We start from the raw sequence: 27,958 nt of genomic DNA on the forward strand, positions 1-27,958 counted from the left end.
CGCCAAATCATTCCACGATCTATCCCACTGCCGGGTGAATGACGCTCAACGTTGTAGCCATGGTGCATTTCACGTGGTCTTTCCTTTGGCTGTCATTCCATCAATCATTGTTTGTTTCCCTCTCAGTCATCACCCCCTGTCAGTGAAGCATTTGAAGCACACCGCATTAGGGAGAGACTCAGCACTGCCATCTCCTGGCTAGTGGTGGTGGTCACAATCAGAATATTTGTACTGGAGGAATCCGATGAGCGATAAAGCTTTCACACATGTTCACCCGGTCACCTGCCCAAAACACTTGCCAGGCTCAACTTGGCTTCTTGAACCAGGCGCATCCATGGTGATCTGGTCGTTGGGCGGAATACATGTTTCCAAATTTCTGGCTTTAGCAATATCGCATGATTACCACTAGCCCACCAGCCTACATAGGTGAAAGTTCTGAATAATTTCGTACGGTGGGGTGGGGGGTGGGGTGAAACATGAGAGGACAAACACAACTGAAAACACACGGGGAGGAGCAGTGGGTAGAACACGACGTTATGAACCTACAGAGAGGTTCGATTCGCAGCCACAGCTAATATCAGTGGTGAGCAATATCTGAACTGGACCTGAGGCATCCTCCTTCACAACCCACGCTGACCAGCGTGGTGAGATATGGTCAATCTCCATGACCACCAAAGCATGGATGACAAGAGGCTTGGAGCTATAATTTAAATCACAACTTTTTTAACCATTTTATGTTCACTACTTAATTTCAAAACATGCCAAAAAACAACGCTTCATTTCACGAATCGCAACCTTCAGATGTGTTAATGAGATTTTATTGTTCTTAAAAAGTGTATCTTTCACAGCACAAAGGGAATAATACAGATGGCCAATTTTTTTTTTTTAGATTTCATTACACAACTTTTTTACGAAGGCACAAAGGACACTGGCACGTCACCGCCATCTGTGCAGTCATTAATGTGCAATGCAAGGCTTTGACATACAAAAAAAACCACAAAGGCTTGATAAGCAGTAGTTTTGGTCCCTCAGTGGAGTTTTCCCCGACGGCCCACCCGTCCCGCACAGCCTGGTGATCATTTTCATCGCGGCATTTGTTCAGCCAAAGCTAAAGGTGCTGCACTGAAACTGCTTGCACTTGCCACCACTGGTCCCCTCAACAGGAGGTTATATAGCAGTACTCTCTTGGAAGAGCTGGCAGTACTCACACTTTATTCTGCCACACGCGGCCTGCCGAGATGTTATCTCCCTCGCCTGGTATGCAAGAGATCGTGGGTTCGATCCTGACCCCAGACGCCTGTACATTTGGAGTTTGCATGTTCTTCCCGTGGTCGCGGTGGATTTTTCTCCGGGTCCTCTGGTTTTTCCCTCCACATTTAAAACCATGCGGAATTTGCACACAAGCCACTTCGTTGAGCTATAAATTGTGGCCAAGTCGCTTCTGAAAAATAGCTATATAGCTCAGTGGGCCTTACCTGGTAAAATAAAAACAAGTTAAACCGGTGATATATTTTCTTGATTGCGAGTCCAGCTTGCTAACCACGACCCTGCTGCGGCAGCATCCCCCTCCAAATACTTCACAGATGCACGCAAAACATCAGCGCGGTAAAAAAAACGTCGTCGATGCGCTACGCGGTTCCGAATAAAGTTTCAAATATATATTTTTTCACATGTATAATAAAAAAACTTTAATTACCGGAAACAAAATGATCAAGTTAAAAGTGTTAACATGATTTGAGTGGTGATTAAAAAAAAACAACAACAACAACAACAACGTTGCTATGTAACAATGCGACTGGCTGGAAAGTCCACAGCTGCGTATCGACGCGATGTCTCCTCCGGGCTGCCAGCGGCGGTGCTTCAGGAAGAGGAGACGTGGCTCTCAGCGGAAAGGCCCGCCGTATCGTCACCTCTCGCTCTGTTCCAGACTGGTCCAAAACAAACACGCACAAGCGCGCACGCAATGTGGAGTTAACTTCCATGGCCTGTGCTTGGGTAAACGTTGGTTTGTATATATTAATAAGTATAACCCGTAAAAACAAAGTTTTTCACTCTAAATCCTTTATATGCGTGGCGGCTAGAGTCCTCTCGTCCTCTGGCTTGAGATGGCTGCCACCTATGGGTCAGATGATTGTCTGCAGTATTAAACAATTGGTAATTAAATATTTAATTTGTTTTCCATAAACAGTGTAACATTTTTGAAAAAAAATTTCACGAACATTAATTGTCTCGCACAACGAGTCTGTGTGCAAAATGTCAGCTCGATTGGATCACGGGAAGTGGGTTAAAAAACGACCGAAAGGTTTGCACGGTCGTAAGCAAGCAAGCAAGCACGCAAGCAAGTGAACTTAATATAAAGGATTTTAAAAAAAGCATAACCCGTTTGGCACAAATTGTAACTCAAGCCCCTCTGTAGGAAAATGAGGATGACTTTTATGAAAGGGCGTTCTTAAAGGTATGAAAACGCCTTTGTAGATTTTAAACGATCAATGCATTGTTTTGTAATAACCAAAATGCATTTTGTATACACGTACACACACCGTTAGATCTATGTAAATGATTACGTTTACAATACAATGGTAGGCATTTACAAAACATTACTATCCACAAACATTACTATCCATAAAACATTACTATCCACACACACACACAAGTGTGCCCAGTTTTAAAAAGTCTGTTTTCAAGACGTTGCTGTGTTTTCATTAAATGGGTTGTAGCCGTTGGTCAGAAACAAAAAGAAAATAGTTTGGAATAAAAAAAAGATGACGATGCTTTTTTTTAAACCTTAACATGTCTGGGGTTATGATAAAAAAAATCTAGCATAGTTCAAATGAAAATGGTATTTTAAATGCAAACCAATTACCATACGTGACTTTAATATGACATGTAAACAGAACAATTTCACAACGACTGCAACATGAAAAGTAGTTCAGCAAAAAATGTACAAATTGCAAATATGAATATTTTCACAGCATTCAGTGCCAAGTGTGACAGCCAATCCGATGCCTGTAAGAGAGTGGCAGCATAAAACACAAGGACTTCATATGAATGGTGTGGGTCTTTATCCAAATAACAGGACTTCACCAGTGTGTTTATACACCGTGTACAGAATTTGTATTTTTTTGCGAGGCGGTACTACTATAGTACCGACTCCCAATTACGCTCGCTTGCACAAAAATGTCAAAGAAGATTAGCGCGGAGGGCTAGAATTGATTATATTATTAATTCTACACGAGTACTGTACTTTGTCATACCTTCGAGGATACTTAGTTGGGATTATTTTTTCTCCCCCTCCGCCCCCCCTTTTAAGTCTCCGCGACGAACCACTAAAACCCAATTCACCAGGATGTGACAGCCACAGCACGACTTAACGGCTACTCTGCAGGCAATTATTTAACAAGATCTCTGCAGTCGAATTTTCCAGTTTTGCGATCCGGTGACAAATAAATTAGCATTCATTTGTGACTCATGAACACACAAGTACGAGGATAGGACATACGTTACTTGCCATCACGTGGTTGTAACATTTGTCTCTCAGGACAATTAACTCGCACGCATGAACAATTTTGCACAACACCACAAACTGAATCGACAAAGATTCCGAGTGCACATTGCGGGTTGCAGCGGTCGTCAAATGCATTCAGTCTCAATTTTGTTTTCATCTGATTCCAAAGAAATTGATCTTTTGTTTTGTTTTCATTGAACCAAAATCGGCAGTCACAACAGAAGGCACGTATGCATACAAGGCCAGCGTGTCTGGGGATTGCGCCCTCTGGCTAGGCTTGCCTCCCTAAACAGGGGCTTGTGTTTAGGGCCACCAACCAGGTTTTTTCCAAAGTCATTTCTAGTCCAATGAGGAACGATGCCTATGCTCGCGCGACTGTCACATCTCCGGGGCATCGGAAAGATTTCTTCGTAGCGAGGATAAAGCCGTGACACCCTCCCGAGGCGAACTCACTTCTGTCGCGCAGGCCACGGCCAAAGTTAGCGTGCGCACGGCGCAGGTACCACAGCAGGGCACACTTGAGCAGGATGGACGCGGCGGAGCAGACCACGGTGGCGATGAGCAACGGAAAGGACACCTCCGACTTCCAAAGGAGCGTCAGCTGCCGCGGCGAGATCGCAGCGAGCGTTAGAGCAGGGCGGATTCGCAGGACAAGGCAATGCGTGCCGCGCGCGCGCACGGAATTTCAAATTGACTCTGGGGACCACATATTAGGGCGATAATTGGGTAGTACGGCCCTTCGAAGGAAAACCGGCTGGTCAGCATTTAATAAGCAGGGCTTTGTCTTGCGACGGTGACTGGGTGACATGTTTATGTGCTCATCGGTCACAGCAACAAAGCCCCGTGTATAGCTGATGATCAAAATGACCACGGCCACGCTCCGTCGGGCAACCAGCATTGCACTGCATTTTGTTTGCTGAATTGCACAACGTTTAAGAGGCGATGTATGGGCTTGGCGTGAGGTGCGAGGCGATTGGCTCGACAGCGGCGTGAAGATGCTTGCGTTGGAATTCGGGGCCGGCTCTAAGCCTCGTACACACCCGCCACGTTGACCCGCCGTGGGGCTTTAAAACTCACCGTCGAAGTCCATCACGCTCGAGTGTGACAACGTTCAAGGGGGGGGGGGGGGGGGGCAGTGAATGTGTGCGGCAAGTACCAGCATACCTTGTAAATCAGGTAGCCAACGTAGCATAACTCGGGCACATTCATTACGACGAAGGTCAACAAGAGCCAGGGGATTTCACGCAGGATCTGTGCACACAGACGGAACAAAAATAAAAAGCGGTATTAATAAAACGCAAGCTTCTCCGGGCATCAGTGGGCTTCACCTGATAAGATAAACATTGTTGAGTTGTTGTTTTTTTTATTTAAAGCTTTTGTGACTGCAGGGATTCATATTCTTGGTTCTTTCGGTAAAGTCACGTAGAAGGGAAATAACAAAACAATATAAATATAAAACAAAAAAAAATTCTCACGACGTTTCGACTGCAACACAAGCAATCATCATCAGGTGTGATGATTGCGTGACATTAACGAAAGAACCAAGAATATATTGTTTAGTTTCATACGTATGATGTTTCATGATAGTTTTACCTTTCCTATACTTTGCACTCCTAACATGTTTTTGTATTGTTTTGCTTTAGTAACGTTGTGACCCGCCCCTTTGTGGACAACTGTGAAAAATAACTTCATAGCTCATCGGATTTCTCCAGTATAAATACATATTCTGATTCTGATCAATCCATCGAGGGTGCCACAGTCAATTGCTACAAATGATGTGGCCACGCATTTCATCCTGCGCGTCAGGGTTCTGTGTTTTTATAAAACAACGTAAAGAACGTCTGCCGTGCGCTTGTTTTTTTTAAGGAAGCACTCACTGACACAAAGCCGGCGATCACTTTGAGGAAGGCCCAGACAATGCCAAGAGACAGGAGAATCTTTTCCACGAGGTCGATGGTGTAAATGCCCGAGCTCAGCACCAGCACGGAAAGCATCCACTATGCAAACACAACAACGACGACGACGACGAAGACAACAACACAAGCACGATGACATTAATTGAAAAATAATATTGCACATTTTTTTCATTCCTAATTTTTTTTGCGTGAAATGTACTCAAATTACACAAAAACGGTAATGCATGAAAAAAGAGTGAATAATCACATACATTTTGCAATGTGAGTGACTATGCATACATTATAAATCTCTGTAAGTACTAAGAACAAGAGGTTATTAACAATATAACAATAAAAAACATATAGCATTCATATTGTGATAAGCTGCTTTAGGTAGACATGCTATTCGAATTCAAATTATAAAGCACAAAGACAGTTGAACAAGACGTATGGAGAGTTGCGTGCTTAGAATTGCGCTGAGAGACGGGAAGAGGAACACATGGATTGCAGAAAGATCTTAAGTTGGACAGCACATTGACTGTTAAGCAACAAGAGTGGGCTTTGGCAGAATTCGTTGCTTCGCAAGACGGAGACATTTCGGGAGGCCCTCATCTAACGGTGGATAGATTGTGGCTGCGGGGACGAGATATTAACTGCCTTGCCCGGTCGACAGGAGGTCGTGGTTTTGATCCCGACCCTTACGCCTGCTGTATATTTGGAGTTTGTATGTCTTTATCTCTTCCCCGTGGCTGTGTGGATTTTTCTCCAGGTCCTCCGCTTTTTCCCTCCACATTTAGAATCAACGTGCGTTTAGAGTTTGTGGCTGCTATACATTGCCACGTGATAAGCCCACTTCACTGAGCTTTCATTTGTGGCCAGGTCGCTTCTGAAAAAAAAGCTATACAGCTCAATGGGGGCCTTACCACTGTATAGTTTTAGCAGTTCAATGATGATGAACATACTCCGGGCGTGCCCAATTCAGCTGCGTGAAAAAAGCGGGGGTGGTGCGTCGATTAAAACAAAAAAAAAGACGCCGAGGCGTGCTCACCTGTAGCTGCAGGTCGAAGGTCAGGAGCGACGTGCACATGTTGAAGATGACGTACTGCTTCTGCACCTCCTCCAGGAGACCGCTCACACGGAAGGTCATGGAGCCCGAGCGGCACAGCACCACGATGGCCCACGTGATGAGGAACAGGCTAACTAACAGGACGCTGCAGAACCGAGCCTACGAGCGGCAAAGGAAGGTGACAAGACGAAGACTCGTTGGGCGTGTGTCCGGGGACGCCACCAACTGATCAACTCGTCTGCTGCGTACGCCTACCCGAACTTCATCAGTGTCTACCCAAGCTTAGGATATTCACCATCATCGTCATCAGCATCGTCAGCTACTGTCTACAATGGTACATGGCTGTCCATCCTAAATGCCAGTGACGTCACCTCTGATCATTGTTAATTCTTGCTTCAAATTTTTTTTTTATTACGTTTTATCAGGATTATGCAATTGGCATTATGTCTTGAAACTTAAGCATACATTCAAAACTTGCAGGCAAGTGCAACCTATTCGTGTTACAGAATGACCCATCGTACCAGCAAAGAGAAATGTCATAGAACGACCTCTTAAGATCCCATGAAGTGACCTGGCTCCCAAATTAGGGGGACAGCACTTTCCCCACCACCTCGGTCACATGCGAGTAAAGATTGTAGCGTGGCAGTCAAATCAATATTTTAATTCTCACAGAGATGGATTTTAGCCCAAGTCAGTGGAAAACTAAATGTTTAATGCGATGGGTTTTTTTTTGTTTTACGTGTGTGCAGCCAATGGTGGGTGACCAGGATGAACCCTTTCCACAGTTGAGAACCGTTTTAAATCAGAGGCAGCTTGCCTGGATTCATATCCCAGGATCTCAGCCATGCCAGCACAGCGCACTGCCCTCTGAGACACCCAGCCACCGCGTCATTCCCTACTAAAGCCCTATCATCATTGTGGGGACATTCAGACCGATGGTGATGATGATGATGAATAACCATCTCCTTGCTGTAGTCAAAACGCCTCGCTTGTTGGGCAAAATATACTGGTTTCTCCAACTTGTTAACAACGATCATTCATGTTCCCAGCTGCCACGCATGCAATCGATGCCATAAGAGAACATGATACCATATAAGAGGATCATTGGGGGTGTGTATTAGCGCGTGAGGTAACATCGTGTCTTCGTGTAAACTGCACGAACGCTATTGTAATCCAACAAATGAAAAAAAACTTAAGTTTGCAATATCATTGTTTTAGGTGATTGAGTCTCCGTGAGTAATCAGTGTTAAAGTTCAACTGATCAATACCGTGAGGGAATTGTTTTGCTGTGTGATTATTGTGGACGAAAGCTTAAGCGCGAGGTCAGTGTGAATTAAGGAACAGAGGTCTTTCGGTATTGATTTAAAAAAAAACACTTGACATTTACGGTTTCCTGCTTATAAACGTGTAAAACCTTGGCATAGCTTTAATGAAGCATCACATCCACACATCACTGGATGTAGTCACTCCAAGTGTTATATATTGATGGGTTGATTCTTTGGAATTCTCACGCATCTTAAGATCTCGTCACGTCACCCGCTAACCCCAAATGTGTCAAAAGCCTGGAAGCCTAAAGCAGGATTGAGTCCGATTGACAATTGGAATGGGAGAGTGCCAGGGATGGGAGAGCGCCAGGGATGGGAGAGGTCCAGGACTTCAGAGGGACTGCGATGTGTGGCCAGCAGATGGAAGTGTTGAGTGTCAACCACTACCCGGAGGGTTGGGTTTACTCTGGGTTCTCCAATTTCCTCACACGTAAGAAGCCAAACAATCAAGGATGAAATTGATCGAACATCACAATGCCAGGACACATCCTGAAAAATAAAAGTCCTTCAACTCGGCTGTCGTGGTAAAATAATCGTCAATGCTATCGTTGCCATTAAACTTCAACTTCCCCGCGCCATTGAACGCACTATCAGGAAGCCATTCCTCTGGGGCATCACGGCGAAGTTTGCGATGGAGCGGGCCAGCAGCATCGCGACCGAGAGCGAGAAGACGAACATCTCCTGAAGGTTCTCCTGCAGAATGCCGCGGCACACGTAGTAGATGCTGAACACTGCGCCCGGCACAAAATCGGCACAGGGGTAAAAATTCAGTGAGCACAAAGCGAAGGCAATTCATTTTCAATGAGTGGGATTGAGGGGTGGGGGGGTAACCACTAACTGTGTGATGATGGATCAATTGGTCGATTAATCTTCTTAAACTCATGATAAATGTGTCAAATCACATGCGTAGGATTCAATGTTTAGTATTGTGTCTGTATGTGTCACGTGACACCCCACAGCTGCTAGTGACCGCTGCATTCACCTAAACCTTAATAATAATGTGATTCTTGGATTGATGCCACCCTGAATCAATACAACCGAGTGAATTGTTGCACCTGTTCCATAACGCAGCACACACGTGGATGAAAATTATGAGCTGGCCACTTTATTTCATTCAGTCTTGTGACACACGGGCCAAAAATCACGGACACTGTCAAACCGAACGAAATAAATTCATCGAATCGCCAGGGTTGTGGTGGGGAGTTTGAATCCTGACACCTCGTCCCAAGGCCGACATCATCCGGTCTTGCCTGTGAACGTTGAAAGTGGTGGCAAATGTGTATATCTGTTGAACTTCTTTCACACTGTACGTAGCCAACCGTGCGAATCGGAGATGCGGGGGAAGGACACCAACACTGAACACAAAAAGCACTTTTAAAGAAAAAAAGTTCCCAATCTCGACAATTTAACAAAAGATCATAGCTCTGGTGGCTTCCGAATAGTGGAAGGAAGAGCGCGACGTCGAAAGGAAGAGCGTGACGACGTACCCATGCCGATGCACTGAACGATGCTGAAGGTCACTTCGCTCTTGTCCTTCTCGCCGTCCACGCGCATGACCATGCTGACGATGGTGAGGATGAGCATGCCGACGAGCGCGAGCAACGAGAGGCACAGGATTATCCTGGTGCTCAACTTCAACTCGGCCCAAGGCTTTATCTGCAGGACGGTGTCACGTCGCAGTCGACAACAACAAAACATACGCCACCATTCACATTTGTATTTGCAAGGAGAAAATTTGTTTCACAGCCCTTTTTGTCAATCCGCTCCTTGGATGGAGACCTCTCCTCCAGGCCACGTTGCTCGTGGGGGTTGTTCGACTCTACTTTACCACGATGGTCAGTGCACGTTGGTGAAGAGGCGGATATCGCACGCCACTCACGTTAGTTCATCTGGACATTTGTGAAAAAAGCTTTATAGCTCATCTGATTCCTCCAGTATAAGTAAAGATTCTGAACCTGATAGTTGTGGGCCAGGAATAAAAAAAACAGGTCACCGGGTTCCGTATTGTAGTGCGCTAACTGCTGCATCGCCGCTCTCTCCTAATATGTGACATCCAACCAAACGCACACAACACTTTGCATATATATAACAATGTTGCGGTATAATTAAAAGGTGAACAATACGGAATATGTCCTCAACCATGCCATCACCATCTCTCACAGACCTGTACTCCAGCAAATCATCGAGCGCCTCCACCCACCGATTTCATCACTCCATCTTCACGGTGGATGTCCTTTCGGACGACGGAGAAACAATGCTGAAAGGCACTCTTGGGATTTAAAACTCAAGTGCCAATATAACAAAAATCACACTGACAGGAACAAATAGAAACCGGGTTTTAAGATTGGGTGCCATTCACGACGGCCGAGATCATTTATTCCGTGGGAGTAAGAAAATGTAGCCCCAAGTCTCTAGAGTAAGACGGCTACTATTGCATTACATTATTGAACGATGCCGCTGATGCAAAGTCGTTTTGATGGTTTATTTCACGCCAGTGATTCATACCTAGGTACGTTTCCGAGATTGAGCCGGGGGGCCTTAGGTGGGCACCGCAACGTTTGTGGAACATTGTCATATGCTCACGACGAATTCGTATTTCATTTTTACACGTTCTGCCGGGCACGCGACAAGCACCCCGTGAAATAACATTGTCCACGACAAATTAAACTTTCACGGAGGGATGAACTTCCCATGTGTAATTTCATAAGTGAAACCTAATGTAAGCTTCCAATTTAGTCACCAATTAGATTCAATGTCGCTCGATTTGATTTGAACGTCGCTTGATTTGTTGCTTGATTTGCAATCATGCTCGGGATGCAATTACATTTAAGATGCTAAATAAATAGAAAGTGTTGTTTGCTGTTAATTTGCCGACAGCATATTGAGGATCATTGCCTCTAAAAAAAAGAATACCCATATGGTAGCAGCAGATATCAAAGAGATTGTATTTTTATTTTCATGACGAGCAATTTTAAAATGTAAGATATGGTGGTATGGCACCCAAATACAAAGTTCCATTCTTTCTCATAAATTACAATTCAGTGTAAACACGTTTCATCTTCACATCAACACGACTTTGAAATGTGAAGCAGTTCAAATTATTTAAGGAATTTACGGTTGAAATATTGTTCTGTATTTATATGCTGCCAGTCTAAAAATATACCCTCTTTCTTTTAAACGTAACTGATGTTCTTCACATGCATTTACACCCACACAAAGACAAAAATCCCCCGTATAGCCTTAACATACTGTAGGGGCAAGTGCTGTTAGCGAGCACCTATGAAGGCCGGCACGGCACACGAGGGGGTGGGTGGCCAGCACCGCGCCCGACCACTTTTGTCTCCCCAGTGGCGATGTTTACACACCACACCAATTATTCACTTGAGGCTGATTCGACCTAGGGGAGGCCCAAGACCGGTTCAGATAATCGTCACTGGTGTTGGCCATGAGCGGGAATGGAACCCGGGTCGCCAGGTTCATAGCGCGCCGTGCTAACCGCTACACCACCGCACCCACACACACACAAGACACATACAATCACACTTTACATGCTGCCACTGTTGAATAATGTAGAGCCCCTCTAGGAAGTGCAATGATGCCTTAGGAATGTAAGCTTATGAAAGTTTGACAAGTTAAGTTTGCAACTTTGACAAACTGTGTATGGAAGACAAGGCATGGGGTCTGACAGTATCTCAAAAAACCCATTGCCTTCTGCGAGATTGTGCTCCGGTCTGTAATTACGTCTGAGCGTGCCGCACATTTAGCATCCTGATCCTACCACAAAAGCATGGCCATTAGTCCCGTTTAATTAAAATTTGAAACAACGCGAGTGAAATTAACACGCACGCACGCGCACACACACACCAGCCTCCTTCATCTCAAATGACAGCAAAAAAGGATCTTTGCTAAAGTGTCAAAAAAATTGTTAATTCGGAGAGCCAGCTCATCCTCTTCCAAGCAACAAGTCCTTCCCCCTCGTGACATGTTTTTTAGTTTAATACTTGTCCGAGTTTGAATGTCATCCTTCCCCATTGCACATTGGGAAGAGACGAATCTTTCTTTCACATTGAGTAGAGAGCACTGTGTGTGTGTGTGTGTGCACGCGCACGGAACGCAGTGTGCACAAGAGCATACATGCGTGGAGACTCCCAGATTAATACATAAATAAGCATGTGAACAAGGCCAGGGGACAATGGGAAACGTTTTTTTGATGCACATACCTCGGGAGATGACTCATGATTACTATACAGTGCGGATTAGACATTCCTAGCTGAGTCACTCACAATTAGGCATTGATACTTACTAAACTAAACATTTTTTTATTTATCTAGTAAGGCCCACTGAGCTATGTAGATATTTTCTTCAGAAGCAACCTGGCCACACAAGATCGCTCAACAAAGTGGCTTTTTCACGTGGAAATTTATACTAGACAAATAATCTAAACGCATATTTCTAAATGTGGAGGGTAAAACAAGAGGGCCAAGAGAAAAATCTACACGACCACGGGGAGAGAGACACGCAAACTCCAAATATACAGGCATCAGGGTTCGGGATCGAACCCACAACCTCCCATATACCAGGCGAGGTAGTTAACATCTTACCACCGTGAAGCTCACTTATGAAGGGATATACTGGAGAACTCCTCTAATCTCTGGCCCTACTACCCATGAATCATATTATCTGCGGTAGATGAAGAGCCTGCAAAAACTACGATTTACCACAGCTCTATTTCTTCCTATTATCTGCGATATTACCCATAATCCATAGCAAAGTGGCTTCCTAACACTCACGATTTGTAAATAAAGACTGTGAATCTGAAAGAGCCATCCGTGCCTCTGCTTAGTCTGCCACAAAGACAAAGATCCCGCATATAGTCTTAACAGACTGTTGGGGCAAGTGCTGTTCGCAAGTACCTATGAAGGCCGGAACGGCACACGAGTCTGCCACAAGACACACCCACAGTTCCAGCTCACATGAGCACTTGAGGGGAGTGTGCCCATTGGGCTCCCCGCGAGCTGGAATGAGAGGAGGGGGACCCGCTCACTGTTACCATCTGCCAGCTTGCCCCCAGTACAAAGGCCTCTGCCAAACCCGCCAGGGGCCAAGAGGTGTGGAGGGCCCACACCTGACCCACGTGGCCCTCTACTGCTGATGTGTAACACGAGGGCCCTTTATGGTGAGCCGGCAATCCTCGTAGCAGCGCGCACATACCCAAGTAGTTTATGTCCTCGCTTAACGGCAGCGTTAGAATAATCATGGCACAAAGCCTCTCGCACACACACGATTTAAAGCCGTTTGGACAATGGTAAATAGGTACGCTTTGTTACTGCGCTTGTGCAGAAAGCACACGCTTTATAATGCTGTAAAAGGCCACTATAAAAAATGATCACAGCTCGCGTAAGCCGAGAGTGATCCGTGTGCCACTCAGTTTAGGTGACGCGCATTAACCAGGTGCATTCATCAACACCCATGATCTATCCAGAGCTGGACAAGGCTCTCCCCAAATAATTACCATCACTCATGGTCTGGCAACAATACATACAGCTCCTGCAGAGGGCATCCTCTCGGTAGCGTTTCTCCTTTTGATGGCCAGTGTCTCAACCACTGGCCGTCAGACAACTTGCTCTGGTTCCCGTTCATGTGAGATATTGCACCATGGAGAAAAATCCACGCAACCATGGGGAGATAGACGACCTCCTTCATACCAGGCAAGGTAGTTAACATCTCGCCACGGTGTATATTGCCAAATCACAACGTTCATTGGGCATCCCAACCTCCTGATCCTGAGCCACCCAATGCTAACACACAATAATCATTTGCCTTGCTGTGCAGAATATAACAAAATTATCAAGCAGATGATATATACAAGGTGCTTTAAAAAATGTGAACACTTATATGGGACTATTTTTTAATGGAAAAAGAACGGATAATACACTGTAACATGATAACAAATGCATGTTAATAGCTTCAAAAAGTCAAAGAGTCTTCACTTATTCGCCATCATTGTTAACACGTGCCTGGAATCTTCTCCAGGTGGTCCCCAGAGAACGAAAGGCTGCACATTTCTTGTGGTACTGTTGCAAATTCTCAGAAGTGTGGACATTTTTTTGTCGTAACCTTTTTATCACTTTCATATAACATTGGTTCAAAACAAGAAAACTCTCGACCAGTTTCCACGACATACAACCACAGTATCCAGAGCTCCGGCTCAGGGCTGCTTTCGACTTCCCTGTCTGGGATGACGAGACTTCCTTCAAGGGTTAACGATTTTCCTCCAAGTCTAGTATCCTTGGACCTCCTAACCTCGGCCTTTTCGTGAGGCGGATACGGGAAGGTGATGGGTTTTTAATACAAAAAAACGCCACTGTCAGACTTTTCACCATACCCGCAGTATTCCCTCATTAATTGCCAACTCCCAAGCACTCATGAAGTCCAGGATTAAGACCTTCCCTTTATCCCCCCCCCCCGCCTAGTCCTGACCGCCGCTCTCTGCAGACAATAAATACGCACACTGCTTCTGTAGAGTGCCTTGAGATGCAGTCACATTTAGATGCTATATGAACACAAATTGTATTGTAATTGTATTGTAATGTTTGTGCGAGAAAATGAGAAAACAAAATACCATGGCAAATAGGAATTACATTCGATTTGTCACCTCGGCATATTGAAAAGTCCATTATTTTCGATTTATGGCAAATTACATGGAAATTATATGCTAATATTACACTTAGGCTAATGGAGCAAACAATACTGTACAAACTAGACAGAAAAATTGGGAAACAATGCAATCTAGATGGTACGAATGAGACAAGAATCAACTCGTCAAACATCTGGGGGCAAAAAAGAATGGTAGTAAATAACTATACTGGGCCCTGATGGAACCCTCGACTAAGCTATTCAAGCTATTCAGTGGCCTAAAATAAAATGTTTCACTCCGGATGACCGCTGCAAAGTATGATCTGTGTTTTGATTTAGTGTGCTGATCTTAAAGGTGCATTGAAAAACTTTTGATACTCTGACTGATGCTCCTGCTGTTGTGGAGTGACTCATGCAGCCAGCTATGGCTGCAGGGTTTGGTGGTACATGTTGTTTATGTCGTTTATTGTAAAAGTCGGTCACAGTTCCTATGATCACTGCTACATTGCTTATATGGCTTTATTTTGGTGATTTAAAAAAGTTTTTAGGTTTGGCCATGTTTGTTTGTTGTAGTACGGAGTTAGACTGATGGCCTTAATCTAAGTTGTCTTGTGGTTGTTGTTGTTTGACTTGCATCCCACTGTGATTTTTGCACACAGCGTTTGGGTACGGTGCTTTTTCTGCAATATTTTGCTGTTTTTTCTTGGATTTTCTGTTTGCACTTAGTCACATAGTCACTTTAAGATGTTTTCTTGTTCGTGTTTTGTTTTGTGTTTGTTGCGGTTGCACCCGATTCAAGAGCCGAATGGCTCACAGGGCTATACCTAATAAATGAAATGAAAAACTGAAAGCTAAAAAGCAAGGGTCGTGGTGAATATTGTGAGACGAAAGATGACGCAATTGTTATTTCAGATCTCTGCACTCCTAATTTAACTTCAAAGTTAACGCACAAAATAAATAATTATTGGTGGTCTCACCGGGCCGATGGGGGTTGCTTGCAGATCTCCGTGCCGTGGCCTGAGGTCCACAGGCCCTCCCATGTAATCGACGTCATTGTCCTGACGATGCATTTGGAATCTGAAGAAGAATACACATGCAAAAATATAAACTGCGGTGTGCACGTAAATTTTTAAAAAGAGAGCACAGGAAAAAGGCTTATTTTAAATGTAATTTAAACAAAACAAAAAATTTACCCATACACCAAAAAGAACTGGCGCTTCCCTTCCCCATTTCCCATTACGAATAAAGCATAACGACTAATAAGACTCTCGCTTCCAGGTATTCATGGGCTCGCCATAGCAGGTAAATTACCTAAATGTATCCCTGGAAGTTAAAGGAACGTGCCAGCATTACGGGTTTGAACAATTAACCCCCCCCCCCCCCCCGGGGGCAATTTGATGTGTTGTGATTAAGTGTCATGACTCAAGATTTTTTAATCCTAAACATTGTCGTGAACGCCCCGGCGCCTCTGTAGGGGCGACGTGACATTGACCCTATTAGGTACAGCCTATACAAAGCGAAAAACATCGATTCTTACGCACGCAGTTTGATGCATGTGAACTTAAGAACTGTACTCTGTTTTTTTCGGTAAGGGTCACGTAGGTAAAAAATAAAATAACACAACTAAATTAGTACATGTACACTTTGATTAAACAAGGAAGCCATTTAAACCGATATTATATTTATCTGAGCAGAACTTTCATTGTCGTTGTCAATGTGCTCCCCACCCCCTACCTACAGTCCCCACCCACCACTACCAACAACAACCGTCCGTGCGCCACTAAGTGGCGGTGACGTCCCCAAGGTGCTTGTGCCATGCGAGGTGCACTTTGAGGCCACGTAAAGTGTCAAAGGCCTGCTAGCAGGAGGTCACAGAACAGATCAAGGTGCAATGATTTCACTGACATGACTGGCGGATGCATCAAACTGTGCTCACCACTGTGCCAACTTGCTGTGTTTTAGCCACCCGGTGCGCCGCTCGTTGTTGTGAGTGTCACTCCTCTGCCCTCCGTTCTTGTTGGAGTGCAACTGCCTTCAATTCCCCAGCAGCGTCCTCCACGAACCTCCTCCACACAGAGGCCGATTTTTACACTGCTGGTACCAGTCATCGGCAAGTCCAATCAACTCAACATCCTTCTGTACCACATTAGTCCATCACTTCCCTAACCCATGCCACGCCCATTTAGCGCCATATATCCAGCCGAACAAAAAAAGCTTCTATCTCCTACTGTTGCACGAGCACACTCGCCCAACTTACACAATCGGCACCACTAGCCCACGCATGTCAAACCTCAACGGTTATCCTGGAAACTCACGGATATTCACATCATTGAGTGGATCACGGTCGTGCAATGGATTCTCACGTTTTTTTGCTAGAAACCTGAAAACAAATGCCCTACAATTACAACACGCGACTCAAAAAATGACAGCGACTTAATGAAAAACAATTCCGCATACGGAGGAACGCTTCAACCATACAATTGCCTGTTTATTTAAGGTCATGAAAGCACAGAATCCAAACGAAATGCTGCGCATGTATGGCCACATATCAAACTAGTTAGATTTTATTTATATCAGCTACACAAAGCCAACTTGAAGACGTGCTGTTGCATTGCAAGTCCAATTCTGTCTCATGTCGAATGGCAAGATAACAATCTTGACGGCCTATGGAACATCAACTCTGGATCTTTGCAACTAAAATGTCATTATCAGCCATTATCAATTCACTGCTGAATGAACGACTCCCCAAGCCATTGCCATCCCACACAATTCGCGTGGATTTTTCTCCGCGTCCTCCGGCTTTCCCTCCACATTTAGAAACATGCGTTTAAGAGTATTTGGCTGCTATAAATTTCTACGTGATAGGACACTTTGTTGAGCCATCATTTGTGGCCAGCTCGCTTCTAAAAAAAGAGCTATATAGCTCAGTGGGGCCTTAGCTGTAAAATTTTAAAAAATGCTGTGATGCAACAATTCACCTCGCACCTGCACATGAGCAAATTCTATTTGTCCAATTCCATCTCCAATGTGGAAATACACTGGCGCCCTTGGGTGTCAACTATATTGTAGTTCTGGACGAGGCGACCGGCCATCATCCCTTTTAGCAACGTGTCCTACTCAAGCCCACATTATTTTCTTAACAGTTACAATGAAGTCTTTAACGTGCGTGTGTTCCCCAATACATGTTTTTATTGCCGCCTCTTAATGGAATTCCAAGTGTGGAACGCTCCATGCTTCTTTGCGCACTTTGGTCCACCCATTGTAAACATTCCACAAAGCCTGGATAAAATCCATAAAAAAGATCCCAACAGAAGTGAATACCATTTTTGTTCGCATTGTGAAATACAATACCTTATTTACACAAGACAGAATGTACAGAGTATCCAAGAGTACACATTTACCTTACAGAGTATGCAAAGAATAATACTGTAATCCAACCCAACATTCAGCCTTTACTGAAATGTCCAAGTACTGCTGTAACCAAACAAGTCAAAATTTTTCTCAGTAACATTTGTATAATCTCCTCAACAATGTAAGAAACTTTCAGTTCCAGTTTTGTGAATTCACTTCTCACTTTCAATGGATATTTGACGAAAACAACCCCCATGATGAAAATGACATTGCAGAGAAAGGCACACCTTCCAAAACAACTTTCCAACTGTTTTGTTACTGTATTGACAGTACAATATTACTGGTAGGAACCACCTGGTTCCACCAGCCCACAAGGGATTATTGTGTCCGTCCGTCCGTTGTGCATCCAAAAATGGGAGGGGTCGGGCTGGGTGGAGAGGGGAGGGTAGGGAGGGGCTGGGAGGGGAGGGTGGGGCTGGGTGGGGAGGGTGGGGCTGGGTGGGGGGTAGGAGGGTTTGGGCTGGATGGGGAGGGGCTGGTCACCCCCTGGTTCCCTTATAAAACTCAACATTTAACCTACTCACGCCGGCTTGTGCCCGCCCTCACAGTCGGCCATATTTTCGGAATACTGTACACCACGCCACCGTTGACCCCGGCCATTGACCGAGCAACCCAACGTCCCTACCAGCTCCCTCCGCAGGAATGTGTTCACCAATTCATTCCTCCACCCATGTTCGAGGGCTCAGTCCTGTTTGAGAGTGCCACGGTGGCGAGATGTTAACTATCTCGTCTGGCATACAGGAGGTCGTGGTTTTGATCCCAACCCAGACACCTGTATATTTGTAGTTGGCGTGTTTTCCCTGTGGTCCTGTGGATTTTTATCCGAATCCTCCTGTGTTTCCCTCCACAATTAGAAACATGATTTTAAGAATATTTGGATGCTAGACATTTCCACGTGATAATCCACTTCGTTGAGCTATCATTTGTGATAGCCAGGTCGCTTCTGAAAAAAAGATATATAGCTCAGTGGGCCTTACCTACCAAAATAAAACATTGTTTAGTTTAGAGTTTATCTCGATCGCTATGCCAGTGTATACATGTAAACAAAAAATATAGGGAATTATAAGGTTAGTCAAATAACAATCATGGTCAGCTCTCTTTGTTTCTGGCCAGCATCATCAAAACTAAATAAGAAAACAAAGTAGGGTGATGTCCACACACACGCTGTGGGATTGTACAAACTTAACGGTCTGGTTACGCAATTTCCCTCCTTGTCTCACGTCCGCTTTTCACGCATTCGCTCACACTCGCTCACATACATGTCGTGCACTTTAGCTCTTTTTAAATCCTTTATATTAAGTTCGCATGCTTGCTTGCGTGCTTGCTTGCTTACGACCGTGCAAATCTTTCGGTCGTTTTTTAACCCACTTCCCGTGATCCAATCGAGCTGACATTTTCCACACAGACTCGTTGTGTGACAATTAATTTTCGTGAATTTTTTTTCTCCAAAATTTTACACTGTTTAGGGAAAACAAATTAAATATTTAATTACCAATTGCTTAATACTGGCAGACAATCATCTGACCCATAGATTGCAGCCATCTCAAGCCAGAGGACGAGAGAACTCTAGCCGCCACGCATATAAAGGATTTGGAGTGAAAAACTTTGTTTTTACGGGTTTACTTGTTTCACATCAAGTTAGTCCTAATTTTGCGCTTGCAGATGTTTACCAAAGTAGTTTTGGCGGCAAGCTATCCTTCCAGTTAAACCACCCCCACCGCACGCTTACCAGCGCGGAATAGCGAATACGCGCATTTAACTATTACATCTCCATACTGTGTTGCTTTATCTCCCAAATGAGTTTTTTGACAGCTTCCGTATAAATTACTGACAGGCAGCACTTGATGAACAGCTCATTGTCCAAATTATAGCAAATTATGGCAATTACACGGGGTTATAAAGAACTGCATGGGAGATATTCTGGACATATTAAGTACATTCTTGCCATTAAAATGTGCATACGAGCATTGAAACAATTCTGTTTTCGCACTGAAATGCTCACGCTTGCAAGAAACCAGCTGTTGAAAAAAATACGCATCACAATGACACTTCACTGTACTTCCTGCCACAACACATTCGCGTGAACATCGTGGCAATGGACACAATCGGCCTGAAGATCATTTGTTACGCGGTAACGTACTGCGTTCCATCCTCGAAGCAAAATTGTGCATTGAATGCGTGTTTAAATATCTGTGGCAGTGCTTACAAAGGCAGTACAGTACTTGGACAGTGTCAACTCAGCGTGAAGACCTAGTCTTTGGTTCCTAAGGTAAAGTCACGTAGGTATAAAATAAAATGAATCATGACGTTTCGGGCGCAACACAAGCGTCCATCATCAGGTGGGAAAGCATGGTCTGCTTTTAAAGGTCTGCCTCAGCAGCAAAACCAAAGAGTATGGATTCCTGCAGTCACGAAAGCTTCAAATCAAGAGTGAAGACCTCGCTTTTGCTTACAACTATGTAAGAATCACTCGGGGTAGTGTGTTCGTGCAGTGGGTACCACACACTTCGCTATGATCCCATTAAACATAAACCATCACGCGAACTCCAGTCATCCTCGCAGCAACAGTGGCTTTTGACTGGCCATTGAACAAACACGGGTCACTGCATCACGTGCTTTCGGATGTGCTTCAGCGGCCGTCTGGAACGCTCTTCCTTCCGATATTATGAAGCCACTGGAGCTATGCACTTGTAATCAAATTTGAAAACGAATTTCTGATTGTTGTTGTGTTTAGTTTGTTGTCCTTCCCCCGCAACTCTGAAAGGAGTTCAGCATACGGTACGTAAAGTGACCTGAGTTCAATTCTAACAATATTAGCAACCAATTAAGAGGCATTCATCGAGCAGTGGATTTGAAATTATTATTTACCACTTATATTACCAAATTCCTCACATGTAAACATAATTATTCAGACCACAGCAGTTGTTGATTAACTTGAGTGATTTAAAAGGCGACATAATCCTATGGTTTCTTATCTTCTCATCCATATTGTCCCAAGTGCAAATTCTCAAGGGAGCATGAATGGGCTTATTTGAATGTGCAATGTGATTGGAGGTCAATAATGAGGGCTGTCGAGCACTTTCCCTGATTTCTGTATAGTTTTTTCTGTCCTTTTTAATATTTTCCCCAAATTTTATCACGAATGTGTGACGGGTATCATGGATGCACGTATGTATGTTGAACTTCTTTCGCTCCGTACGTAGTAGCCAACCGTGCTAAGCGCAGGTGTATGTATGTGTGGGGGGGGGGAGGAAAACAACAAAAAGTGTCTATTAGGATTTTTCACCCAGCAGTGCAACTCTCTATATATTACAAAACGGCCCACAGAAGTGGACACCACAAAGCTACCTCGGAGATCCCTTCAAGTGACCTCAGGTCCACACAGTATGGAGCATGACTTTAAGTTACATTTTTAAAGTCCAAATGCAGTGAACCGATAGCCTACAAACTGCATTTATTATGATTTATTAGACAAAAATTACTGTTTACGGGGCTTTTGACAATTTAACAGCCATGCATGCATATCCTACGTCAGTCCATAATCCAACACAAATATATCCTCGCAAAACTTGTTATTTTTTGACACGAGTCCATGAAGCACAGTAATCACGCTGGAGGCAACAGCAACAACTGTAGTAAATTCACCCAGCTAAAATCATTAAAGTTATTTTATGGAGCAGTCATTCCCTGCCAAATCAATCATAAATATGGCGAAAATTTACATGACATTCATCTATTTTGTTGACAAAGTTATTTTAATGTGGCGTCGTGTACAAGAGGCAAAGCTACCACCTAACTTCATGTCAATCCCACCTAACGTTCCCCATACGTAGGAAATTAAAGATTGACCCAATCGTGACCAATTGGCCATCTTTCAGGTACTGTTGTGTAAATCTGCTCAGAGTTGTCACTGTAAAGCTCTTGGCTAGCGGTGAAAAGTGGGAACGAAAGAGTCAGTTGTCGCATCTGTGTAATGAGCCTGAATCGCCCCATTATGTATGTGCGCTGTGTTAACAAAATCATACGGTCATAACTCCCAAAGCATTTGCAATGCACACCGCCAAACTTGCAGGGAATATTCCCAAATACATGTGCTACAATGTGACATTTTGAAGAAAAACCCAAGGTTGCATTATTTTAGATGTGTCAAGAACAAAAATAACTTAAAGTTTTTTTAGCCTCCATTTCAAAGAGGGAAAACATAGATATCTTGAAAAGCGTTATAATGGACCCAGACTTACCTTTCGATGTCAACTACATTGACGGAAGTTACAAATTAAGTAACCGCAAAGGTGCCATGTGGTTGTGGTAAGGTTAAAATCTTATGCCATGTATATATACTTCAGCAGAAGGTCTGATTGGCCTTGAGGTTTTGGTGGGAGGTACGCCTTCTTTGCCAAATACGAAGTTGTCCACCTAAGTTCACGGAAATCCGTTTTTTGCCAGTATCTTCTTGATTCATTTGGTATGGAACAACCCGCATACTTTAAAGGACAGTGCTCCATTTGCATTATGTGGGCAAAACATTAATAGATTAATCACAAATACGAGATCATCATAATTATTGCGGCTCATGACTTCCACCCAGCAGTAATCTGTCACAGTTTTACTTATTGCAGGACTGTTCCAGAATAAGTATGATAAAACATTACAAACATTGTAAAGACTTGGTAAAAAGGGTACACGGTAGTAATGCTAAACTGTCAGTTCTCAAAAGTGCCCCCATGTTATTGGAAATTCCCATGCAAGAAAATGTCATCCTTAAAGGAGAAGTGAAAATCAGCACATTACTCAAAGCAAATGCATCCGTGCATGCAAAACATAATACACAGCAAAGGCTTGCCACACATACACACGTACCACACTGTATGATAAAAGTAAATCCTTTACACGTATGTTTGCCACACATCTGGCTAAAAGGTATAACGGTGTTGTATTTACTCAAGCCCCTGAGATGACATGAGCAAAGCAGAATACACCAACTGCACTTACGGTGCACTGTTGGTGTAGTAATCGACCGGATGAGGATGTCTTGATGAATAAAAAAAAACTCTGATACATAAGAGAAAAAAGTGTGTATTTTACCAACGATTAGCACGGTTGGCTACGTACGGTGTGAAATAAGTTCCACATGCATACACACATGCAAAGTAGTCAGACTCATACAATAAATATGTCCAACAGCCTAGCTAACCCTAAAGTAAACTTACGCCTACTTGGCCAGCCACATGCTTGCTATTCACAACGTACAAACCCCCTCTCTCCGAGCCTGGACCTTACATTCTCTCTCTCTCCCCAGGTCGTCTTCCTCCCCTCTCCACAACGATCTTCCTGTTGACATAGTACTGAAGTTGTTAATCATTAAAGCTCAGGCAGATGAACTGTTCTAACTGTTTAACCGTTCGCATCTCGTTAGAGTTAACCCATAACCCTTCACGCGCACCTCGTTAAACATCAAGTGCCTTCCTTCACGTGCATCCTCCAGGTGTATGCACACGAGTTGACCACCGTTAGAAACCCCTGCAATTCCTGACAGCCTCATTGGCCGCATTGCATTTGAACTTCGTTCACCCCCGTTTAGCATTTGATTAAACACAATAGGTGAACATCTTCTTGGTTCTTTCGGTAAAGTCACGTAGAAGGGAAATGATAAAATAATTAAAATAAAACATAATAAAATAATTCTCACGACGTTTCGGCCACAACGCAAGCAGCCGTCCTCAGATGAAGAACATGTCTGTCGGAAAGACAGCGTCAGACCTGTTCTTCACCTGAGGACGGCTGCTTGCGTTGTGGCTGAAACGTCGTGAGAATTATTTTATTGTTTTATTTTTATTCTTTTATTATTTCCTTTCTACGTGACTTTACCGAAAGAACCAAGAAGATGAATACCTGCAGTCACGAAAGCTTTAAATCGAAATTTAATAGGTGAACAATTCCTCGACTCGGTGTGAAGTCTTTGGTCCATGTGACATCGGCACACCAAGCGACAAGCTATTAATACTGTAACTAGACTTTTGCCCCTTCCAAGGACCGGGTGTATTGCAGTAAATCTGAAACTTGCAAGCGTAAAGCAGACCGCGACGTGATGATATTCATAGCATCCATTCGTGTGCAATTTGTAAGGCCGCAGTGACACGGACCTATTTCATTTTAAGGTGATAATCCCTTGTTCATCGTGACGTCCTTTTTACTTCGATGTCTCAACAGCGTGACGGAGATCGCGTGACGTGAGGGTTCTGCCTTTGCAGTGAGGGTTGTGAGTTGACGCGGAGTAGGAGGGAGGAGGCGCCTCGCCCCCCCCCCCCATGTGGAGTGACGTCACCCGCTAATTATTATGACGTCACCTCATAATGATTATTAATGAGGGGGGCCGTTCGATGTGGAGTGACGTCAACTGCTCATGATTATTAATGAGGGGGGCTGGTCGACGTGGAGTGACGTCACGCGCGTTACACACAGACATTCTTGGGGAAATATAGTAGTGACTAATAACTCGTGAGTCAGTGCCCAAGTCACATGCACCAAAGATTTCACACCGCTCTACGAATTCCGTCTCTTATTGCGGCCATTCAAATGCTAATGTAGATATTTTGATTCGAAGCTTTCGTGACTGCAGGAATCCATACTCTTTGGTTCTTTCGGTAAAGTCACGTAGGTTGAAAAATAATAGATCACGACGTTTCGATGTACAGATTGTTTTGCTTTCATACTCCTCTGTAGTCCTTGACAACTAATACATTCGCACACTTAAGTGTGCATGCATACACACCTACATTTCACTATAAGCATGCTCTGCAAATCGTAACACTGAATTCTGATGATGGGATCTGTCCCGCGAACATGGCAAAGAATACTACCCAAGTTTACCACCGGTATATAGTCCTGCATCAAGAGGGGTGGTAATGAAAAACAAAACTTGAAATGCAAAGCGAAGTTGTCCTGGATTCTTAATAACCCGACGACAAAATACCCTCATAAACTCGGGGTTTACCTCTGTAAAGTAGGAGCCGACACCAGATTGCAGGGGTCTCGTCCTTTATTCCTTTCCTTCCATCCACACCTGTCCCCAGCCGTCCCAATCTCGTTCCCGCCAAAGGCCCCCTCTTCCCGCCCGTTCTTTCCTTATATCTCTTCGATCACCCCTCCCACTAACCCCTCTATTGGTGGGAATCCTTCCCCTGACACCCCTACATCTCTATAGCTCCCTATTGTGACGAAGCCCAATTCCGTCTGCAATGGGTGTGACAAGACAATTGCAGGGGGCCTTGCTGGTCCACCATCTCTTCCCATGCACCCACTCTGATTTCATGAAAGCAGCACCTGGCCATCAATCAGTCCATCAATCCAGCAAGCAGCATGCCACCACAATTGGCTGCAACAAAAAACCACTCATGTCATAACCCACTCAATAACAGCTACTCTCAAATTGAAGCCGACGTTTTTTTTCTTCTGGACAATGAGATTTTGTGAGTTATCGTCGGCTTTTATCTTCCCCAAGTCAACAAAACTCGACGGATTCCTGTTTTGTACAACCGTATCCATAAACGACTCAGATATGTTACGAGTTTCACTGGATATCTGTGAAACAGATCTTCACAGCTTAACGGATTTTCCCAGTCTAAATACACATTCCGATTCTGAATGCATCGAATGGCACTAGGTTTTCTGCATGGAGCAATGGCTTCACATGGCAGTACTTCTGTTAAGACAAGGCAATTCATGAGAAAATAATTGGTATTCAAATACTTTCTGTGCGTGAACTGCTGTATCGTGGGTGGCCAAACATCCCAATGCAAGACCCTCCAGAGAATCAGTCTTGTGACTCAATTCGTTAAAACAAAACAACAATCGTATCCTGTAGAGTGGGAGGACATTCAGTAGAGCATGATACCATAACTATTATAGTACTACTAAGCACTGTTCTTTGCCGAGTGGTCAGTCCATTATATATCCACTGCTGGATGAAGGCCCTCTCCACGCCGTGTCGGCCACGAGGCTTGTTTGTTTGACCATACTTCACCACGCTGGTCTCTGCCGTGTTGGTATACACTGTACACTAAATAGTACAGTAACTTAACACTGTACGCTCTACTGTACAGCAACTTAACACTGTACACTCAACAGTACAGTAACTTAACACTGTACACTCAACAGTACAGTAACTTAACACTGTACTGTACGGTAACTTAACACTGTACACTCTACAGCAGCACGACTGTAGCGCGCATGGTGAAGTCACACAACACCACACACACAACACCACACACACAACACCTACAGAACACACACACAACACCACACACAACACACAACTCACACAACAAACACACAACACAACACACACCACACAACACACACCACACACACAACACGCACACACACCACAACTCACACATACATAACACACCACAACACACACCACAACACACGCACACACACACACACCACAACACACGCACACACAACACACACACTACAACACACACAACACCACACACACAACTCACACAACACCACACACAACAAAACACACACAACACAACAACACACACAACAACAATACACACAACACAACAACACACAACACAACAACAACACACACAACAACACAAACGTTCGAAAAGCGGCCGTTCCATCCAGCAGTGGAGCGGCAGCCGGAGATCTCCCCCCAAGCCGCGATATCTGCCGCACAAGTAACAACAACCTCCGTCGTGACTACTGCCCCGCTGCTCCATCATGCATGTGCATGTGTGTGCGCATGCCGTGTCAGCTTAGCATGACCGTAGCATGTTCCACGGGGGATCCCGTTATAAACGTCACTGGAGGGGGCTACGGTTCATGGCTCCGTGAAGAAGCAGCAGCAGCAAGTTTAAAGTTCATTTATTAGGTAATAGCCCTGTGAGCCATTCGGCTCTTGAATCAGGTGCAACCGCAACAAACAAAAACAAGAAAACATCTTAAAGTGACTATGTGACTGTGCAAACAGAAAATCCAAGAAAAGACAGCGAAATATTGCAGAAAAAAGCACCGTACACCAACGTTGTGTGCAATAATCCCAGTGGGATGCAAGTCAAACAACAACAACCACAAGACAACTTAGATTAAGCATCGGTTCAAGAGATCGAACCCTGGGGGTGTTCGTTTCGGGGCTGAATGTCGCCAAACCACCACCCACCACCCAGCCAAAACTAACCCGCCTCACCTCACACGACCCCACACAAACCAACGTGGGATGGTGCTCGTAGTGGTGGTGGGTGGTGGTGGTGGTGGGTGGTGGTGGTGGTAGTGGTGGTGGGTAGTAGTGGTGGGTGGTAGTGGTGGTGTGGTAGTGGTGATGTGGTAGTGGTGGTGGTGGTAGTAGTGATGGGTAGTGGTGGTAGTGGTAGTGGCGGTAGTGGTGGTGGGTAGTGGTGGTAGTAGTGGTGGTGGTAGTAGTGATGGGTAGTGGTGGTAGTGGTGGTGGTAGTGGTGGTGGGTAGTGGTGGTAGTAGTGGTGGTGTTAGTAGTGATGGGTAGTGGTGGTGGTGAGAAGCGAGGCCCTTGCTAGACCGGCGGTGATTCGGTGCTTAGGTTTGAGTGGAATCCCGGCAGGAGACGCTTGGTGGTGGTGGTGGATGCTGCTGCTGCTGATTTCATTTCGTTTGTTGTTGTTACCTGCGAGTCCTAGGGCAGACCGACAGCTTCGCCGGTTCGTCCACTCCGCCACTCTGCTCGGCGTACGAACATCGTCGCGTTAAATCAACGTGGTGGTGGTGATGATGTGGGGGTGGTGATGTGGGGGTTTGCATCAATTCAGTTTCCGTCTTGTTCCGCACTCTGCTCGCCTGGTGGCGCTGAAGATGAAAACGACACCAAAAGCTCGGCGTCGTTTTCGCTTCGTTCAGGGGGAGGTCGCTGTCCAGCGTAGAAGAGTCGCTGACGACTGACGGCTCGGCGACGTTTCGTGTTGTTTCGATCGAGGCGAGAGACCGGGGGGGGGGAGTTCGTTTCGATATTTTCCGGTGCTCGGTCCTGGACAGCTTCGACCGAAATTAACTCCGCCCCCCCCCCCTACCCTACATCCCTTCCCTCCAGAAGACATTCAACACGCAACACCGATGCATAGATTTAACACGTC

At 44.7% G+C, this 27,958-nt stretch overlaps 1 protein-coding gene across 7 annotated transcripts; it reads right to left on the reverse strand.

Annotated features, from left to right (window-relative positions):
• Positions 1 to 802: 802 nt before the first annotated feature.
• On the reverse strand, positions 803 to 27,618 carry LOC133347863 (uncharacterized). Of its 7 annotated transcripts, none has more exons than XM_061560567.1 (10): positions 27,496 to 27,618; positions 16,364 to 16,521; positions 15,405 to 15,504; positions 9,279 to 9,447; positions 8,380 to 8,522; positions 6,449 to 6,625; positions 5,383 to 5,502; positions 4,670 to 4,756; positions 3,959 to 4,106; positions 803 to 1,928 (listed from the first exon to the last, which is right to left on the reverse strand). In XM_061560567.1, the coding sequence occupies exons 3-10, from the start codon at positions 15,495 to 15,497 to the stop codon at positions 1,861 to 1,863; spliced, it is 1,005 nt and encodes a 334-aa protein (XP_061416551.1). In that variant the 5' UTR covers positions 15,498 to 15,504; positions 16,364 to 16,521; positions 27,496 to 27,618; the 3' UTR covers positions 803 to 1,860. The 7 variants fall into 7 exon arrangements, with proteins under 7 accessions (XP_061416551.1, XP_061416555.1, XP_061416553.1 ...); XM_061560571.1 differs by having other exon boundaries at positions 16,364 to 16,493; positions 27,496 to 27,613; XM_061560569.1 differs by having other exon boundaries at positions 16,364 to 16,518; positions 27,496 to 27,584.
• Positions 27,619 to 27,958: the final 340 nt, after the last annotated feature.

This window comes from Lethenteron reissneri, chromosome 26 (assembly GCF_015708825.2).
Source record: "Lethenteron reissneri isolate LAM-NWPU_2019-01 chromosome 26, ASM1570882v1, whole genome shotgun sequence".
In the NCBI taxonomy this organism is placed as follows: domain Eukaryota; kingdom Metazoa; phylum Chordata; class Hyperoartia; order Petromyzontiformes; family Petromyzontidae; genus Lethenteron; species Lethenteron reissneri.

What these genes read in the sequence shown, in the direction of transcription:
- LOC133347863 (XM_061560566.1), bottom strand. Translation starts at nt 15,497, where the DNA reads ATGCATCGTCAGGACAATGACGTCGATTACATGGGAGGGCCTGTGGAC. An exon ending in AAGCAACCCCCATCGGCCCG is followed by an intron (nt 9,448 to 15,404) that starts GTGAGACCACCA and finishes ACCGTCCTGCAG; the next exon opens with ATAAAGCCTTGGGCCGAGTT. An exon ending in CCGTGGCCTGCGCGACAGAA is followed by an intron (nt 1,929 to 3,958) that starts GTGAGTTCGCCT and finishes GTTTTGGACCAG; the next exon opens with TCTGGAACAGAGCGAGAGGT.